Here is a 20,331-nt window from a genome sequence, read left to right on the forward strand (position 1 = left end):
TATCTATATATATGCTAGCGTACAAAGATATATGCAATGGTTCCTTCCTTCACTGACTTTTCCCCCCTGGCTGAATGCATGGCAGATTTTGACCCCCAGCCTCCCTTCCCCCAACCAGGAATGAGGCCCTGCTATCAAAACACAAAAGCCCTATTTGTGCCTTGCAAGTGTCTCTGAGACTGTCCGCACTGCCCCCATCTGTGAGCCCATTTCCCTCCTTCTTTGCCCCTTAAACCACGACTGCATGGGCCCCCTCCCCAGAGCCTTGGGCACACTTGCATCCTGCCAGAAAAGGCATATGTGCAGGTTAGATGTGTGGGCTGAGCATCACGCTCTGCCTGTTGGAGGTTGGATCTCAGCCAATAAGTAACACGCATCGACAGAGAAAGCAAACCAGCCTCACTATGGAAAAATTGGAAATACAAACTACTGCGTATGATGGACATAAGTCAAAAGGCTGAATTGGGGAGCTGAAAATTGTGGATCTAGCTGTGCATTGATTTTGTTTTGTTTTTTGCCTAAATGCCGTACCCAACAAGTGGAGACTTCTCAGGGTGCTTCAGCTGGAGATCCTGGGCCGGACTCTGCTTCTAGGATTCATAAAACAGAACTCAGCTTAATGGCTTCAAGGTACCAAAGAGTAGGTTTCGGTGGAGTAGTAGAAGCAACTTCTTGACCATGAGAGCAGTTGGGACCCATTGCCTAGAGGAGTGGTTGGTTCTTCATTTCTGGAGGTCTTCATAAAGAGGTTGTCTGACCCCTAAATTCTGCATTGAGCACAAGGGGCTTGGACTCCATGAACAATGAGATCTCTTCCAATTCTATGATGCAATGATTCATAAAGTAGAAATACCCATAATGGTTTTAAGTCACAGGGGGCAGATTTTGATTGAACATTAGAAGGAGCTTCTCGACACTAAGAGTGGTTGTGCAATGGAACCTAGAAGACACCTATGAGTCATTGTTGTGGTTGTTGTTGTTGTTGCCCAGAGAGGTGGTGATGTCTTCTTCTTTGGAGGTCTCCAAAAAGAGGTTGGGCACTCCCTTCTGAAGAGGCTTTAACTGGAGACCTTGCATTGAGCCGTGGTTGGACTAGATGTCCCATGGAACCATTTCTGGTTCTAGAATTCTCTTATGTTTTTACCAAACTTGCTTCTGAAGATGGTGCAATTGAGGGCCTCTTCTGGAGATTTCAAAGCTCAGGCAGGTGTATATTGTATGGGAGAATATGCCTTCTGCACCTTTAAGTTAATATACCTGTTCTGAATATATGGACCAAAATTCTATTCATATCATACACCTGTGTCCCTACAATACACAGATGAACAGAGTTTTACCCATGGTGACATCACACCTGATTCCATGTTGTGGCAATTACATTATGGAACAAGGTTGTTGTATGTCTTTCGGGCTATGTGGCCATGTTCCAGAAGTATTCTCTCCTGACGTTTCGCCCACATCTACTATGGCAGGCATCCTCAGAGGTTACCTTCCTTGTCTAGTTTCTCCATACCTCACAACCTCTGAGGATGCCTGCCATAGTAGATGTGGGCGAAACATCAGGAGAGAATACTTCTGGAACATGGCCACACAGCTTGAAAGACATACAACAACCCTGTGATCCCGGCCATGAAAGCCTTCGACAACTCTATGGAACAACATTTGCACAATGTTCTGTTCCTGTTTTGCAAGTGTTATTTCCTGTTTATAGGCGTCTTCCTTGCATTGAAAGGAGTTGTTATACTCCAGAAACTTTGTTTTCTTGGCTACCGCAAAATATATTGAATTGGTTGAGACTCCATGAGATATTCAGTTAAAACCTCGAGCAAAATGTGCTGCAGGGTATCCCACCAAAACAAAGTTTTTGCAGTTTAATAAACTTTTCCATTTTTTTTATGATATAACCAAATTAGGACATGACATTTATAACCCAGGAACAAAAATCATATTACATGGTGTTATTGCTATTAAGGTTGTGCATTTGGGGTAAACGTTTCGTGTCCTGGTTTTCAGTGAAGGCCCCAATCCATTTTTGGGAGTGCCCAAAACTGGGAGGGCAAATACCTGTTTTTGCTCTGGGGTGCCAAAAGATCTGTTTTCTATCGGCCCATTATGGGGGGGGGGGGTTTCCGGGCTCCCCTTCCCATGCCTTTTAAGGATGCTTCTTCTTACCTGTTGTTTCTTTCTACTCTAGAGGAGGTGCTCAGCTGCAGGCACTGGCAGGTATATGCACTTTCTGGGCCTGTACCCAACACATGCTCGCACACTCTCTTTCCAAGGATGGATAGCTGGTGTGCTGTAGCCCGAGAGAAAAAGTGCAGGCAGAGAAATCATGTGCACATGCTAGTGCCTTCAGCCGAGTGCCTCCCTCCTCTAGAGTAGGAATTTCTTACTCTAGAGTAGATGCTCAGCTGCAAGCACTGGCAGGTGCACACTTTCTGGGCCTATATGCCACACACACGCTCTCTTTCCAAGGCAAGGAGGAAAGTTCTGGGAGGTGCTTGGCTGCAGGCGCATGCACTTTTTCTCTCAGGCTACACCACACCAACCAGCCACGCACTCTTTCATTCCAAGGCATTTTAAGGAGCATTCTCACTTCCAGGTAAGGAAGAGTGATGACCTCCTAGAAGAGGAGAGTAGGGTAGTTTTCAGGAAATTAGGCTTAACTGTTTGTTTTGGGGGGAAATAATAAAAAGATTAAACTGTGATGCTGAAAAGCAGGTCTGGAGCCAGGATTGGTCTCCAGTTGCTTTTGTGGTGAACTGATTTTTGTACCGAGCGGGTAGTTCCCATTACATGCTCCCGAAGTACCAAAAGAAACAAAGTAAACGAAAGAAACGATTTCTGTGCACAACTCTAATTGCTATTATTATTATTATTATTATTATTATTATTATTATTATTATTATTATGTTTATTATTATGTTTATTATGTTTATTCTGTTGATTTATACCCCACCTTTTGTCTCCACAAAGGAGACTTTGAGTGGCAATGCTCATGAGCTTTCGTGGTGCAACATTGATAATTGCTTGACCTCCTTCTCCAGGAATGACCCTGTCTCTCTGGTGTCAAGGCCATTTCCTCTTAAACCAGGCATTTCAAAAGGTACTTTATCTCAAAATCCCCACTGGAACAACACAATTTTAGCAGGTTTTATTGGGCAGAAACCTGTGCAACAACATTTAAAAAGAGACAGAGCTCTGGCCGAACCTTATGTTACATTGAGAGGCAGTTTGGGCAGGGATTTGGACATATTGGATTCCATCAGCAATTTTTTACATCTTACCTGTCCAGAAGTCACGGCCGCATTGTGTCTGGGGTTGTGCAGCTTCTCAAATCAATCCTGCCTTCAGATGAACGAGGCCAGGGCTCGATGGAGCGTTGTCCCTTCCTTCCGCATTGTTTGGGTTATTTGGAGACATCGGGGGCAACGATTGGAAGTCTTCCCCGTTTGCCATCTTTTGCATCCAGCAACAATTTTGCCCAATTCAATACGCAGACGGGTAATTTATCTTTTACCCTTCTACTTAGTTATAATTTGGGATTAATGGACTGGAACAGAGTATTCATCGAAGTTTGGGTGGAAATGCTACAAAGTATAGCATTCTTTTGTGGCTTCATTTAGCTGTGGCTGTTGAGCAGATCAATACATCGAAGCTGGTTATTTTTATTTCTTCAATACTTTGTTCTGAGGTGGTTGACACAGCGTTGCATTATCAGAAGCTGAGCCCTCCTTATTTGTTACTGTCAAACTGAGCAAAGATGGGAAGATCCCCTATTAGTGCGATTCTGCTCTGTGTTTCAGTCTGAACTTTAAGGGAGCGGCCCAGGGTGCCAAAATTGACCCATTGCCTTGGTTATCTCTATTACAATTCAGACTAAAACCCAGAGCAGACTCACTAACTCTTGTGTATTTGAACATTATTTGCCCCTATTTCTATCCTTAGGGTGCATATACACCAGGTATGGGCCAACTTTGGCCCTCGAGGTGTTTTGGACTTCATGTTGTAATTAATAACCTTGATTAGCATTAATCAAAATCTGGTTACCAGTATTATAAAACTCTAAAATCAGAACAGCAAATAAGGCACAACACTCTGAAAACAGGAATTTCAGACATTAATCAATCAGGGGCAGCTAACACCTCTGAACGAAAGATTCCCCCAGGCAGGAAGAAGCCAGGACATGAATCTGGCAATGCCATTAATGCTAATCAAGGTGATTAATTACAACATTCACACTGGCCTCTAACAGACAAGAGTTGCTTGTCCCACCCCGGACCTTCCACAGATATGTAAACCTCCCTCGCTTAGTTTTTTCCAACAGACGTCACAACCTCAAAGGATGCCTGCCATAGATGTGGGCTAAAAGTCAGGAAAGAATGCTTCTGGAACATGGCCATGCAGCCTGGAAAACACACAACAACCCCAATTACCACCTCACCCGCTTCATAGGAAATCTGCTACAAAAAAATGAGCTTTTTTGTAGAATTCCAGGGTCAGAGAAGCAGATGGCGAAAACAGAAGAACACCCTGCCTCAGGAGAGTATGCTTTCTCCATCCATGTTCAACATTTACACAAATGATCAGCCACTGTCAGAAGGGACAGAGAGTTTCATCTATGCTGACGATCCTGCCATCACCACTCAAGCAGGGAGCTTTGAAATGGTTGAATAGAAGAAGCTTTAGATGCTCTTACTGTCTATTCCAGGCAAAATCAGCTCATTCCTAATCCATCTAAAATGCAGACGTCTGCTTTCATCTTAAGAACAGACAAACATCTCAATCTCTGAGGATGACCTGGGAAGGAATCCCACTGGAGCATTGCAGCACACCCAAATACCTGAGAGTCACCCTGGACCATGCCCTGACTTATAAGAAGCACTGCTTGGCTATCAAGCAAAAAATGGGTGCTAGAAATAATATCATATGAAAGCTGACTGGCACAACCTGGGGATCACAACCAGACTCAGTGAAGACATCTGTCCTTGCAATTTGCTACTCTGCTGCTGAATATGCATGCCCAGTGTGGAATACATCTCACCACGTTAAAACAGTAGATGTGGCTCCTAATGAGACATGCCGCATTATCACAGGATGCCTATGCCCTGTGATAATTTCTTCACCACTGGAGAAATTATACCGTTTAGCCAGTATTGCACCACCTAATATCTGTCGGGAAGTAGCAGCCTGTAATGAAAGGACCAAGGCAGAGACGACTCTGACACATCCTCTGTTTGGATATCAGCCAGCACACCAACGCCTTAAATCAAGGAACAACTTCCTAAGATCTACAGAGACACTTGCGGAAACACCTCAGCAAGCGAGAGTCCAAAAGTGGCAGGCTAAAACACAGAACCTTAATCAGTGGCTGGATGAGAAACTCCCTCCTGGGCACACAGAAGGCTGGGCGACTTAGAAGGCACCACGAGATATAGATCCAATCTTATGAAATGGGGCCACAAAGTGCAGCTCACAACATGCGAGTGCAGAGAAAAGCAAACCACAGACCACTGACCACAATGCAACCTGAGCCCTGCCATGCGCACAATGGAAGATCTTCTCACAGCAACACCAAAGGCATTCCAAGTGGACAACTACTGGTCAAGGGGCATTTAGCATAATGCCATGTTTTCAACTTTGTTTGTGGTTTTTGTATACATTATAAATGTATTCTCAACTCGTTTCTGAAACGATAAATAAATAAAACCCAACGACATGGTTTTCGAAAATCCCCTTTTATCTTTTTGAAGCTGTTTACACTTGTGCGGTTGTTTAATATGCTTTTTTTCCTCTTGTTTGATTAAAGTGTTGATTTTAATCTGGAATTGTTTCAAGTGCTTTCTGTTGTTTGATCTTTCTTCCACCCCAAAGTCTCATGATTAAAAAGGATGGGATAAAAATACTTTGCTAAATAGCTGAGGGCAGTGAGGGGACGTTACACAATGCCGGGAGGGGAGAGCTTCCCATGTTTTTTTCTTCTATTAATACTTGATATTAATTCATCAAAATTATTGACAATTAATTAACATAAAAACACTGTTAAATGAATTAATTGTTGATTCGTATCAAGAGCTAATGCATTGCAACACCGCTTCAATTAGTGTAGCTGTGAGTTTTCCAGGCTGGTTCTCTGGCCATGTTCCAGAAGCATTCTCTCCTGACGTTTTGCCCACATCTATGGGAGGCATCCTCAGGGATTGTGAGTTCTGTTGGAAACGAGGCAAGTGGGGTTTTTATATTTGTGGAATAATGTCCAGGGTGGAAGAAAGAACACTTGTCTGTGAATGTTGCAGTGGGCCAGCTTGATTAGCATTGAATGGCCTAACAGCTTCAAAGCCTGGCTGCTTCTTTGTTGGGAGGTGTTAACTGGTCCTGATTGTTTCCTCAAAAAAACACTAAAAAAACAATGGAATTCCAGACAGGAAACAATCAGGACCAGTTAACACATCCCAACAAAGGATTCCCCCAGGCAAGAAGCAGTCAGGATTTGAAGTTGCAAGGCCATTCAATGCTAATCAAGGTGTCCAATGGCAACATTCACACTTGTCTCCAACAGGCAAGAGTTCTTTCTCCCACCCTGGACAGATACATAAACCTCACTTGCCTACTTTCCAACAGACCTTACAACCTCTGAGCATGCCTGCCATAAATGTGGGCAAAACGTCAGGAGAGAATGCTTCTGGAACATGGCCAGACAGCCTAGAAAACTCACAACAACCCAGTAATTCCGGCCATGAAAGCCTTCAACAGCACACCACTTTAATCCTTTGTAATCCCATTCAATCTGGGGGTGTGTAGCTTCGCAAGGTATTTCAAAGAACAACAAACTACAAGGTGTGCCTTGGACAACAGTGTGATGTAGCAGCTGGAAAGGCCAATGTGATTCTAGGCTGCATTCCTAGGAAGAGAGTGTTCAAATTAAAAGTTACACTCTCTTCTGCTTTGGTCAGACCTCCTCACCTGGAATAATAATCCTGGGTCCAGTTCTAGGACACGCAAATGCAGCTGGGAATCCCAACCCTCTTTGTTTTAACTCATCTTCCTTTGAACCCCAAACTGGGAGAAAGGCAAGACAGCAATACAATAAACCAGAGGTCCCCAAACTAAGGCCCGTAGGCCGGATGTGGCCCTCCAAGTTCATTTACCTGGCCCCTGTCCTAAACTTTAGACTTAAGGTTGACCTAAGTCTACCTGGTCTTTGAAGGTCTCTTTACTTAGCTACGGCCTTATGAGACCATCTAGATGGCTTTTGGAGGTCACTTTCCTTACCTATGTTCCTATGAGACCGTCTAGATGGCCTTTGAGGGTCCCTTTCCTTATCTATGGTTTTATGAGATTGTCTAGATGGCCTTTGGAGGTCTCTTTGCTTACCTGTGGGCTTATGAGATTGTCTAGATGGTCTTTGGAGGTCTCTTTGCTTACCTATGGGCTTATGAGATCATCTACCTGGTCTTTGGAGGTCTCTTTGCTTACCTATGGGCTTATGAGATCATCTACCTGGTCTTTGGAGGTCTCTTTGCTTACCTATGGGCTTATGAGATCATCTACCTGGTCTTTGGAGGTCTCTTTGCTTACCTATGGGCTTATGAGATCATCTACCTGGTCTTTGGAGGTCTCTTTGCTTACCTATGGGCTTATGAGATCATCTACCTGGTCTTTGGAGGTCTCTTTGCTTACCTATGGGCTTATGAGATCATCTACCTGGTCTTTGGAGGTCTCTTTGCTTACCTATGGGCTTATGAGATCATCTAGATGGTCTTTGAAGGTCTCTTTGCTTAGCTACGGCCTTATGAGACCATCTAGATGGCTTTTGGAGGTCACTTTCCTTACCTATGTTCCTATGAGACCGTCTAGATGGCCTTTGAGGGTCCCTTTCCTTATCTATGGTTTTATGAGATTGTCTAGATGGCCTTTGGAGGTCTCTTTGCTTACCTGTGGGCTTATGAGATTGTCTAGATGGTCTTTGGAGGTCTCTTTGCTTACCTATGGGCTTATGAGATCATCTAGATGGTCTTTGGAGGTCTCTTTGCTTACCTATGGGCTTATGAGATCATCTAGATGGTCTTTGGAGGTCTCTTTGCTTACCTATGGGCTTATGAGATCATCTAGATGGTCTTTGGAGGTCTCTTTGCTTACCTATGGGCTTATGAGATCATCTAGATGCCCTTTGAGGGTCCCTTTCCTTATCTATGGTTTTATGAGATCGTCTAGATGGCCTTTGAGGGTCCCTTTCCTTATCTATGGTTTTATGAGACCTTCTAGATGGCCTTTGAGGGTCCCTTTCCTTACCTATGGTTTTATGATATTGTCTAGATGGTCTTTGGGGACCCCTTTCCTTACCTATGGTCTTATGAGATTGTCTAGATAGCCTTTGAGGGTCCTTTTTCTTACCTATGGTCTTATGAGACCATCTAGATGGTCTTTTGAGGTCACTTTGCTTACCTATGGGCTTATGAGATCATCTAGATGGCCTTTGAGGGTCCCTTTCCTTACCTATGGTCTTATGAAACCATCTAGATGGTCTTTGAGAACCCCTTTCCTTATCTATGGTCTTCTGATGGCCTGATGAGATAATCTAGATGGCCTTTGCGAGTCCCTTTCTTTACCTATGGTCTTATGAGACCATCTAGAGGGTCTTTGGAGGTCTCTTTGCTTACTTATGATCTTATGAGATCATCTAGATCAGGGGTCCCCAAACTAAGGCCCATGGACCAGATGCGTCCCTCCAAAGTCATTGACCTGGCCTCTGTCCTAAACTTTAGACTTAGGGTTGACCTAAGTCTGAAACGACTTGAAGGCACACAACAACAACAATCCTAATTTTGGACTAGTTCATCATAGTCTGGCCCCCCAGCGGTCTGAGGGACTGTGAATCGGCCCTCCACTTAAAAAGTTTGAGGACCCCTGCAATAAACAATGGCGTAAATATCTGTTTTTCTTCTGCCGGAAACAGGGTGAAACCAAGATCCTGAAGCTGAAGAACCTCCGGCCTCAGGACTATGCCAATTACAGCTGCATCGCGTCGGTCAGGAACGTCTGCAACATCTCTGACAAAATGGTGTCCTTCCGGCTCTCAAACAAAACAGGTAGCGTGCCTCCCTCTTTGCAGGTTGAACCTTTTCTCTCATTGTGGCGGGATAGAGCTCTGCTGGTGCGCTTCTCATTACATCCACTGCGCACTGTGCATTATTTGTGTGCCGCAGAACCATACTAAAGTTTATGCTGCACAACAGCATTAAATATTATCACCGCACATTGCACAGTTTAATAAATCTTGTGGTTGGTTCTTGGTGAGGATTTGGCTCCTTTATTTTTATTTTACTCCTTTAAGGGGTGCTCAAGGCATCTTTCTGCCTGTCCATCCAGCTGTCTTTCCATCTATAGTTTTAATAGAGCGGCCCTAAAATCTTCCTATGCACGGTCACAGTCTATGGATAAGAGTGGGTTTATGGGCAGTAGTAACAACATTTGGTAAAAGGAAACATTGGGACTGGAATAATAAGAGGAAGAAAAAAGTAGTGGTTCCCAACTCAAGAGACGCTTTGGGAACAATTCCAAGCAGACTCACAAAACAGTGATTGTGGTAGATAGCATCGCAATAGTACAATAGCAAAATGACATGGCCTTGTTAGGAATCGTTTCTAAAATGATTCTAAAATATCGTATTGTTAAAAGGTAAAGGTTTCCCCTGACGTTAAGTCCAGTCGTGTCCGACTCTTGGGGTTGGTGCTCATCTCCATTTCTTAGCCAAAGAGCCGGCATTGTCCGTAGACACCTGCAAGGTCATGTGGCCGGCATGACTGCATGGAATGCCGTTACCTTCCCACCGGAGCAGTACCTATTGATCTACTCACATTTGCATGTTTTCGAACTTCTGGGTTGGCAGAAGCTGAAGCTAACAGCAGGCACTCATTCCACTCCCCGGATTTGAACCTGTGACCTTTCGGACTGCAAGTTCAGCAGCTCAGCGCTTTAACACACTGAGCCACCGGAGGCTGTATTGTTACTATCTTCTATATATATAAAAGAGTGATGGAATCGCAGTACCAGACAAAACAACAAAACTAAACACCCCACAACATCGAAAATTGTCAGCACAACCCCTCAGCCACACCTCTACATTCATACAACAAAAAGAAAAGAAAAATAAAGTCCTAATTAGAGGGAGAGGAATAATTGTTTTTATCCAATTGCTGCCAGTTAGAAGGCTAAGCTCTGCCCACTTGGTCTCCTATCAACCCACTCAGCCCAGGGGACAGGCAGAGTTAGGCCTCACTTAGGCCTCTTCCACACTGCCTATAAAATACAGATTATCAGATTTGAACTGGATTACATGGCAGTGTAGACACTACCACCAGTTCCTCAATACTTTATTTCCCATACCACCATACTTCACCACAGCAACGCGTGGCCGGGCACAGCTAGTAATATAATATAACTAATTTTTCATTACTTTTTCATTAAGTAATTGTGCCAGTGGGGAAACTTCAGGGGCTTCTTCCTCCCTCATTGTTAGAGCTATTGGCATGGAACGTGTTACAATCGTAGAACACATTGACCACTCTAACCCCCAAGTTTCAGAATGTTTCACCCATCCAATAATTTTTGGGAAATTTAATTTTTTTTACAAATATATTTTCTTTTAAAAAAACTACAAGAGTGATCTCCTTGAATTTCTCTACAATGACACAAGATAACCATTAACCAGGGCATCATTCCTAATTTAACTAATTTACAACACCATAAAAATCATCCAGCTGTGTTTGGAATGAGGAAGTATATCCAAGGCCTCGGCGTCACAGTGGATGATGAAGCAACTGCTGTCCCTGTGGCCGGAATCAAGCTTACCCTCTGGAAGTTAGAGAAGGTTAAATTGCCTCTGTGTCTCTGTCTCTATGTTCATATGGCACTGAATGTTTGCCATGTATGTGTACATTGTGATCTGCCCTGAGTCCTCTTTGGGGTGAGAAATAAGGGAGGAATAGAAATACAGTAGAGTCTCACTTATCCAACATAAACGGGCCGGCAGAATGTTGGATAAGGGAATATGTTGGATAATAAGGAGAGATTAAGGAAAAGCCTATTAAACATCAAGTTAGACAACAAATTTGACAGAAAAAGTAGTTCAATACGCAGTAATGCTATGTAGAAATTACTGTATTTACAAATTTAGCACCAAAATATCATGATGTATTGAAAACATTGACTACAAAAATGCGTTGGATAATCCAGAACATTGGGAAAGTGAGACTCTACTGTACTGTAAATAATAATAATAATAATAATATTGGACATTCCATAACCTATTGCAAAACATGACTTATTGCATAAGCTATTGGAACATGTCTGTACCCAATCTATGGGCACATATATCCTTTTGGCAAATGGGAATCTCCATGAATATGTATGTGGAGACCACTGTTTTGTTTCTTGAACTTTTCTTGTGGTTGCCTCTCACGTTTCTTAATATTGCCTCGTATGTACGAATCTTATGAAATAAGACGACCTATGAGGCACAGCCCTAGTATTTAATAGTGTAAGGAAGACATAGGAATTGTAACAATCCTGGCATGCAAGGCAGGAACCGTCAGCTTTGAGTTGCCATAAATTGGAAATGACTTGGCACACAACAACAACGGTATCTTGTAGTCTGAAGAGGTGGTGGTGATGATGATGATGATGGTGGTGGTGGTGGTGGTGGTGGTGATTTTAAATGCAGGCTGGATGGCTGCCTGTTGGGAGGGCTTGGGTTGAGTCCATGTTTGTAGGATTCCAGGCCAAAGTAGTTTCATAATCTGACCTTGTCTCGATGGCATGGAGTAGCTTCCTTCCACAGTCTGCTCAGCGGTGTGTCCATGTCAGGAACAGGCAGGCAGTGGGCAGAAGAGTCTGTGATGTGGCGAAGGCTTTGGATGACCTTCACCACAGATGGCCGGATGGCCGGGCTTGGCTGGGCCACTGGCAGCCCACAGAGCAACAGCCTTTCTTTGGCCAAGACTCAGAAGCATTATGTGTTTACAAAACCAAATGAACTTCTAACCTTCTCATTTTCTCCTTGAATCCTGACTTCTCACTTGTACAAGGGTTGAATGAAAACTAATGCCTCCACCTTCGCAACTCCTCAACAGATGGCAGTCCTGGTGTGCGGCAGGTACTGGCTCATTCAGTAGACTCTCCTCTACAGTTCCATTTGGTGGGAAGCCTTAGCATTGAACGGTTGTGTTGTTAAAGTGCAAAATATGGAACCCTGCACAGACGGTCAGTCAATGTGACTTAAGCAACGTGCAGTCATTGAATTCTTGACAGCAGAAGGTGTCACCCCAAAGGAGATTCATCAGAGAATGCAAGCTGGTTATGGCAATTGTGATGATGTGAGTCTTGTGTGTCACTGGGCGAGTAAGGTGCACGATGGGTCCTGTGAGACGCTGGTTGCGGAAACAGATGGGTCCTGTGACAGCAACCACCAAGTTTCACAAGCCAAAGGTTGACAGATTGATTCAGGACGATTGTTGTATCACTCAGAGAGAAATTTCAAGTATAATCGGCATTTCACAAGAACGTGGGTCACATAATTGCTTTGCTTGGCTATCAGAAGATCTGTTCACGATGGGAACTGTGAGACGCTAGTTGCGGAAACAGAGTGTCGACTTCCTCCATGACAGCTTCAGAAAACTTGTTCATTGTTGGCAGAAAAGTATCCAATTGTCTGGTGAAGATGTGGAAAAGTGAATAGTGGTAGTTAAAGAGCACATTCTAAGGATTATTTCTGCGTTTGATTTATTAACATATTCCCATCCAAACCCAATAATCGAAGGTGGAGGCATTGCTTTTCATTCAACCCTCATATAATTTCAGTTGCACCAAGACAAGCTTTACTGATGTTTCACGCAACTGTTTGCTGTCCATGGGAGACTCTTTCTCTTCTTTGGAGAAGAAATGACCAATGGATCTTGGACTGGAGCTTTTTCTCAACCCCAAAGCAGCGTGGTTTTCCTTTTGGCCTATTTTAGGGTTTAAGAATTTTGCTGAAAATTGGAGAGCCGAACCTATCATCTTTCACCGCAATTTGATGCAATTCTATTTCCAATAAAAGGGCAAAAATTGCCTGTGATTTATTTATTTATTTTTTGCAGTGCTTTCCCCCAATCGCTCCTGGTTGCTTCCTTTTACAAAAGAAATTAAATGACAGTTTGCAGCTACATCAGACCTCTGATACGAATTTCCTCCTCTCTTAATTAAATGTTTCCTTCCTTATGCATGGTTTGGGTTCATTACAAAATTTTCCACTCAAAACTACACCTCCCCCTTGCAGAATAAACGCAATAAGACAAGTATTTTAATTGCAAAATGCTCGTTTACTTGTTAATCAATGCTTGTAGCATCCTTATGGACTTTAGTATTTTGCAAACCCAGAAGTGTCGAGATGTGCAGCTCCAAACCCCTGAACTCTTGAAGCTCTGCAGTTCTTCTGTATCTCTATATCTATACATATATACCGGGTGTTTCACAATGATTGGCCCAATTTCAGAGCAAATCTATTCTCGAATCTATTTTCTCTCGGCCTCAGAAGACCTCAAGATCGGGTCACCTTAAATCAGAAAGAACCCAAAGGCAAAGAAAAGCAACACCAGTTTCTGAGAGGTGTGAATTCTGGGCGAGAACTGAGCGTAAATATCCATTTTCTTCACAGTGGGGAGAAAACTGGAAATCATTCCTTCTTCTCTTGCAAGGACATTATCGTCAGATGTTAACGCTGGGCCACGGTTGTATTTTTGCGGCGCTGTCACTGAAACTTGCAATTATACGTTCCATTCTTCCGAGTCCCGGCGGCCCATAATTCCCATATGCATTAACACGTCCAGACCCTGATCTCTTGAACTTGCACGATGTTTGTAACTGAACATGAAATTTGCGATGATGTATTCCTTCTAATGCACCTGCACGGCCCGCCTGTTTTGTTGCAGCTGCTGGTTCCGCATTGATCGGTTCCCTTTGCAAACAAAGCAGATGTGGCGTCAGTCGGTCAGAGAAGAATCCAGCGTGATTCATGGTGCCACGGAGCGCGTTTGCAAGGAAGCGCATGGCATGGCAATCATCACGCCCACGTCCCCCGGTGCACGCTGGTGAGGCTCATCTGCTAAAACCTGGCCACGATTGATAAGCAACGAGAGTAGCATTTGCCTGGATTGTCTATCATGCGACTCATCCATCTGCCGTCCAAATTTGAATTGCAAGGACAGTTGCTCTTTCCTCCATCTCCATATCCCACGGTTTTACTTACTTAGGCGATCCCTCGTAGCTCGAGGATGATTGTCTTCCATCCTTGGTATCTTGGGCGTGTGTTCTTAGGTGGCTGAAGAGACTTATTCTTGACCCGCATATTCTCCCGCAGTGAGGACATCAGTTTCCAGGTGGAAGGCAGTCCCGGTCGGGGTTGGCTTGATGGGCCTTCCTCTTGGCACGTTTCTCCCTTAAGCCCTCCGTTCGTGCCTCTTCGAACTCGGCAGCACTGCTGGTCACAGCTGACCTCCAGTTGGAGCGCTCAAGGGCCAGGGCTTCCCAGTTCTCAGTGTCTATGCCACAGTTTTTAAGGTTGGCTTTAAGCCCATCTTTCAATCTCTTTTCTTGCCCACCAACATTACATTTCCCGTTCTTGAATTCGGAGTAGAGTAACTGCTTTGGGAGACGGTGATCTTTGGGCATTCGGACAACGTGGCCAGTCCAGCGGAGTTGATGGCGTAGGAGCATTGTTTCAATGCTGGTGGTCTTTGCTTCCTCAAGCACGCTGACATTTGTCCGCCTGTCTTCCCAAGACATTTGCTGGATTTTCCTGAGGCAACGCTGATGGAAACGCTCCAGGAGTTTGGTGTGATGTCTGTAGACCATCCACGTTTCACAGGCGTAGAGCAGGGTTGGGAGGACAATGGCTTTATAAACAAGGACCTTGGTCTCTCTACGGATGTCCTGGTCATCAAACACTCTCTGCTTCATTCGGAAAAATGCTGCACTCGCAGAGCTCAGGCGGTGTTGTATTTCAGTGCCGATGTTGACTTTTGTGGAGAGGTGGCTGCCAAGGGAGCGGAAATGGTCAATATTTTCTAATGTGACACCATTAAGCTGTATTCCTGGCCTTGCAGAGGGATTAGCTGGTGCCTGTTGGAAGAGCACTTTGGTTTTCTCAATGTTCAGTGAGAGGCCGAGCTTCTCGTATGCTTCTGCGAAGGTGTTTAGAGTGGCTTGTAGGTCTTCTTCTGAATGCTCACAGACTACGTTGTCATCAGTATATTGGATGTTGTGGTGACCTTGGTTTTGTCTCTCAGTCTGCTGAGGTTAAATAGCTTGCCATCTGTCCGATAGATGATTTCCACTCCGGTGGGAAGCTTCCCATCAACAAGGTGAAGTATCATAGCGATGAAGATGGAAAATAAGGTGGGGGCAATAACACATCCCTGCTTGACACCTGATTCCACCTTAAATGGGTCACTTTGGGAGCCGTTGCTGTCCCACTGTCTATGATGCAGTGGAAGGATGCTCTAGAACACGTGTGCTATCATTAAAATAGGGTTCATGGTGGCGTTTGGGCTAGGCAATGCTACTATTAGGTGGATCTGCAATTGGTTAAGTGACCAAACCCAAAGGATGCTTCTACCCAATGGTTCCTCTTCATCCTGGAAAGAAGGGACTATTTGGATGCCATAAAGAGGGTCCCGGATCTGCGCCCATGACTTAATGACTTGGATGAAGGTTCAGAGGGCATGCTTATCACGTTTGCAGATGGGACCACATGAGGAGGATCAGGATGCAAAATGACTTTGACAGATTAGAGAGCTGCTTGGCCAAAACTAACAGAATGAATTTCAGCAAGGACAAATGTAAGATACTACACTTAGGCAGAAGAAAATGAAATGCAAAGATACAGGATGGGTGATGCCTGACTCAACAAAAGTACATGTATGTGAGAAAGATCTTGGAGTCTTCGTGGAGAACAAGCTGAACATGAGCCAAGAGTGTCATGCAGCAGCTCAAAAGGCTAATAGGATTTTATGCTGTGCCAAAAAGAGTCTAGTGTCCAGATCAAGGGAAGTCATAGTACCTCTCTATTCTGCTTTGGTCTTTACCTGGCATAACAATCCTGTGTCCAGAGAGATTGACAAGTTGGAAGATGTCCAGAAGAAGAGGGAGTCTGAAAGGATTAAAGGTCTGGAGACCATGAAGAATCCCTATTATTCGTGTCTTAAAGAACCGGGTCTCTTTAGCCTCCAGAAGAGAAGATTGAGAGGAGACATGAGAGGAGCCATGGATAAATATGTGAAAGGGTGTCATAAGGAAGAGGGAGCTGGCTTGTTTTCTACTGCCCTGGGAACTAGGACTCAGTGGAGCCATGGGTTCAAATCCTAGGAGAGGAGAGTCCACCTGAACATTATTAGGAAGAACTTCCTTGACAATAAGAAGAGCTGTTCAGCAGTGGAACTCTCTGCCTCCAGTGGAGGCTCCTTCCTTGCAGGCTTTTAAACAGACTGGATGGCCATCTCTCAGGGATGCTTTGATTGTGCTTTTCCTGCATGAAAGGGGGTTGGACTAGATGGTCTATGTGGTCTCTTCCAACTCTATGGTTCTTCTTCTTATTATTATTATTGACACAACAACGTTGTATGACACAGTAAACAAGATAGATATGCTGGATTTCATATCACAAAATCACAAGTCGAACACTTCCCAAGTGTCTAGGACTCTATGGTGTATTTTTGGATGATGTGCGCAGATCCCAGTAGGGTGGCCTTTTGCAGTTAGCAGATCGTAATTTTGTCAATGTCTATTGTTTCCAAATGCCAGCTGAGATCTTTTGGCACGGCACCCAATGTGCCCATCACCACCGGGACCACCTGCACTGGTTTCTGCCGGAGTCTTTGAAGTTCAATCTTGAGGTCCTGATAGCGGCTGAGTTTTTCCTGTTGTTTTTCGTCAATGCGACTGTCACCTAGGATGGAGACATCAATGATCCAAACCTTTTTATTTTCCACAACTGTGATGTCTGGTGTGTTGTGTTCCAGAACTTTGTCAGTCTGGATTCGGAAGTCCCACAGTATCTTTGCGTGTTCATTTTCCAATACTTTTGCAGGTTTGTGATCCCATCAGTTCTTTACTGCTGGGAGGTGGTACTTAAACATAAGTTCCAATGAATCATTTGGGCCACATAGTTGTGCCTCTGTTTGTAGTCTGTCTGTGCAATTTTCTTACAGCAGCTGAGAATATGATCAATGGTTTCATCAGTTTCCTTGCACAGTCTGCATTTTGGGTCATCAGCTGATTTTTCGATCTTGGCCTGGATTGCCTTTGTCCTGATGGCTTGCTCCTGGGCTGCAAGGACCAGGCCTTCTGTCTCCTTCTTCAGGGTCCCATTTGTGAGCCACAGCCAGGTCTTCTCCTTATCAGCTTTTCCTTCAATTTTGTCAAGGAACTTTCCATGTAATGTTTTGTTGTGCCAGCTGTCAGCTCTAGTTTGTAGTGCGGTTTTCTTGTACTGGTTTTCTGTCTGCTGTGCTTTGAGGAGTTTCTGATTTTTGACTACAATCAAAGCAGGTTCTTCACTTTCCTTTACTCCTCCTCCTCCTCCTCCTCCTCCTCCTCCTCCTCCTCCTCCTCCTCCTCCTCCTCTTCTTCTTCTTCTTCTTCTTCTTCTTCTTCTTCTTCTTCTTCTTCTTCCCAAGCCTGGATGGTGATTGTGCTTTTCCTGCATGGCAGAAGCGGGTTGGACTGGATGATCTTCAAAAAGGGCTCTGTGGCTGAAAAAGTTTGAGAACCCCTGGCCTAGAGAATTGTTTTGTCTAGGAATTGTTAGACGGTCCTTCAAAGGTAGGATCTCCATCGTAGTTGGTCCTCACAACAGTGACTTTTTGTACACAACTATGATCTCAGTGCTCTTGTGCCAGGGCTCTGATGATGTTTGATTGGCCTCTCTCTTTTTTGTGTGGAGGCAAGCAAGTGTGCAAATACATTCACATCCCTGTTGCCTCCCCAGATTACACCAAAGGGTGAATTCACCCGTCATAGACTTCTGTGGCTCACAAAGTGTTGCGTTGTTCTTGCTCCCGGAGGAAGAATCTGCCCTGCAGGTTTATCCTCCCAAAGCAAGATGATCCTTAGCTGCCTGGCTTTCTAATCGGGAACTCGTTTGGCTTAATCGGAAACAAACAATTAAGCAGATGCCACCCAAGCAATGTGCCGTCATCAGGAATGCGTTACATGGAGTGGCAGTTTACAGCTTTGCAAGGAAGGGTAATTGGACATATTCACACCCCTTTAATTCACTGGCACCATCAGCCATTGTACGTTATCTCTTGGGCTTGGCTATACATCATGACTGAAGTCTTTCCCGGCAGTGAAAAAGAGGCTCACTGTTTCTGGGACCTGCGGCTATTTCACCGTCTTGGACAGGATTCTGATCGGGGTTTTGCTGTTGTGCAAATGGTGGCATTTCCATGCAGCTGGCATAAGAATCATGGAATTATAGAGTTGGGAAAGAGCACAAGGGCCATCCATTGAGGAAGAGAACAACAACAACAACAACAGCAACAACAACAACAACAACAACATGGCCCAGGTATTGCAAACTCCAGGTAGTAGCTGTGGCTTCCTTGATTGGATTAATAGATTGAGAACTGATTGAATCAGTAGTATTTTTTGTCATATGTCCTTAAGGTGTGGATGGAAAGTCCATTTTAACTCTTTTAAATTTTAGGATTATTGTTTTTAGCTCGGGACAGAGAAAAATCAGTCTTAATTAGTTCATGCTGACTTTATAAATTGTATAATGATGCTTGCATGGCTGAAAAAATATATATGGCCGCGTGCCTCCAACAGGAAGGAGAAAAAGAAGGGAGCGAAGGGATTTTATGGTACCTTTCCGGCTAAGAGGTAAATGCCTTTTTGAGCCTTTAAATTGTTTTTATGCTTTTCAGCCCGTCCAAATTGATTTTCTGATGCCCCTGAAGATCAGGTGGGATATAAATATTTTAATAAAATCAATGAATAAGTGACTGGTTTATTTCAGCATGAACCTTTCATGGATTTCAATCTATTTCTCCAGAGCAAAGGCAGATATATTAGATGGGAAGACAATGATGTTGGATCAAGTGGAAGGCGGCAGGAAAAGGAGGAGATTCAAGCAATTCTCAATGGATTCCTTCTCAACCAAGGAAGCCATTGCTGCTGCCTGGAGTTTGTAAGAACTGGGCTCTGTTGTTGTTGTTGTTGTTGTTGTTGTTGTTGTTGTTGTCACTGTCATCATCATCACCATAATCATCCTGGTGATGATTACAATGACAATGTCGATGATTGTGATGATGACAACAGTGACAACAACGAGAGACATCCAAAAGCCACTTTGTCTATCAAGCAAGAGATAAAAGGAGGATAATAATGACGACGATGACGATGATGATGATACCAACAACAACAACAACAACAACAACAACAACAACAAGAATATTAGTAGTAGTAGTAGTAGAGCCCAGGATGATGACCACGATGACTGGAGATTATTATTATGATGACAACGATCATCATCATCATCATCTTATTATTATTATTATTGACACAACGACGTTGTATGACACAGCAAACAAGATAGACATGCTGGGTTTCGTCTCACAAAATCACAAGTCGAACACTTCCCAAGTGTCTAGGACTGTGTGATGTTATTATTATTATTATTATTATTATTATTATTATTATTATTATTATTGTCATCATTATCATCCTTTTATATCTTGCTTGTTAGATAAATTAGCCCCTATTATTATTGTTGTTATTGTTATTGTTATTATTATTGTCATGTCGTCACCATCATCATCATCAACATCATCCCAGTGATAAGTATGACTACTACAACCATGGTGATCATGACAGAGACAGTAACAACAACAACAACAATGAGAGACATCCAAGAGCCACTTTGTCTATCAAACAAGAGATAAAAGGAGGGTGATAATGATGACAATGAAGACGATGATGATGATGATGATGATGATGATGATGATGATGATAGTAAAGCCCAGGATGATGACTATGATGACTAATGATTATTATGACAACAACAATAATCATCATATTATTATAGTCGTCATTGTCATCCTCCTTCTATCTCTTGCTTGATAGACAAAGTGGCTTTTGGATGTCTCTCTCTGTTGTTGTTGTCATTATCATTATTATGTCACTGTTGTCACCATCACCATCAACAACATCATCCTGGTGATAAGTATGACTACTACGACAATGGTGATTATGATGACAGAGACAATAACAACAACAACAACGAGAGCCACTTTG

The 20,331-nt window shown here is 43.6% G+C and overlaps 1 protein-coding gene across 4 annotated transcripts in view; it reads left to right on the top strand.

Annotated features, from left to right (window-relative positions):
- Positions 1-20,331, top strand: part of mdga2 (MAM domain containing glycosylphosphatidylinositol anchor 2) — a 514,926-nt gene that overhangs the window by 296,999 nt on the left and 197,596 nt on the right. For all 4 annotated transcript variants that reach the window (XM_062968720.1, XM_062968722.1, XM_062968721.1 and 1 more), the window contains exon 5: positions 8,957-9,089. In XM_062968720.1, coding sequence (XP_062824790.1) covers positions 8,957-9,089 — 133 coding nt within the window. The remainder of the gene's footprint in view (positions 1-8,956; positions 9,090-20,331) is intronic.

This window comes from Anolis carolinensis, chromosome 1 (genome assembly GCF_035594765.1).
Source record: "Anolis carolinensis isolate JA03-04 chromosome 1, rAnoCar3.1.pri, whole genome shotgun sequence".
Classification (NCBI taxonomy): domain Eukaryota; kingdom Metazoa; phylum Chordata; class Lepidosauria; order Squamata; family Dactyloidae; genus Anolis; species Anolis carolinensis.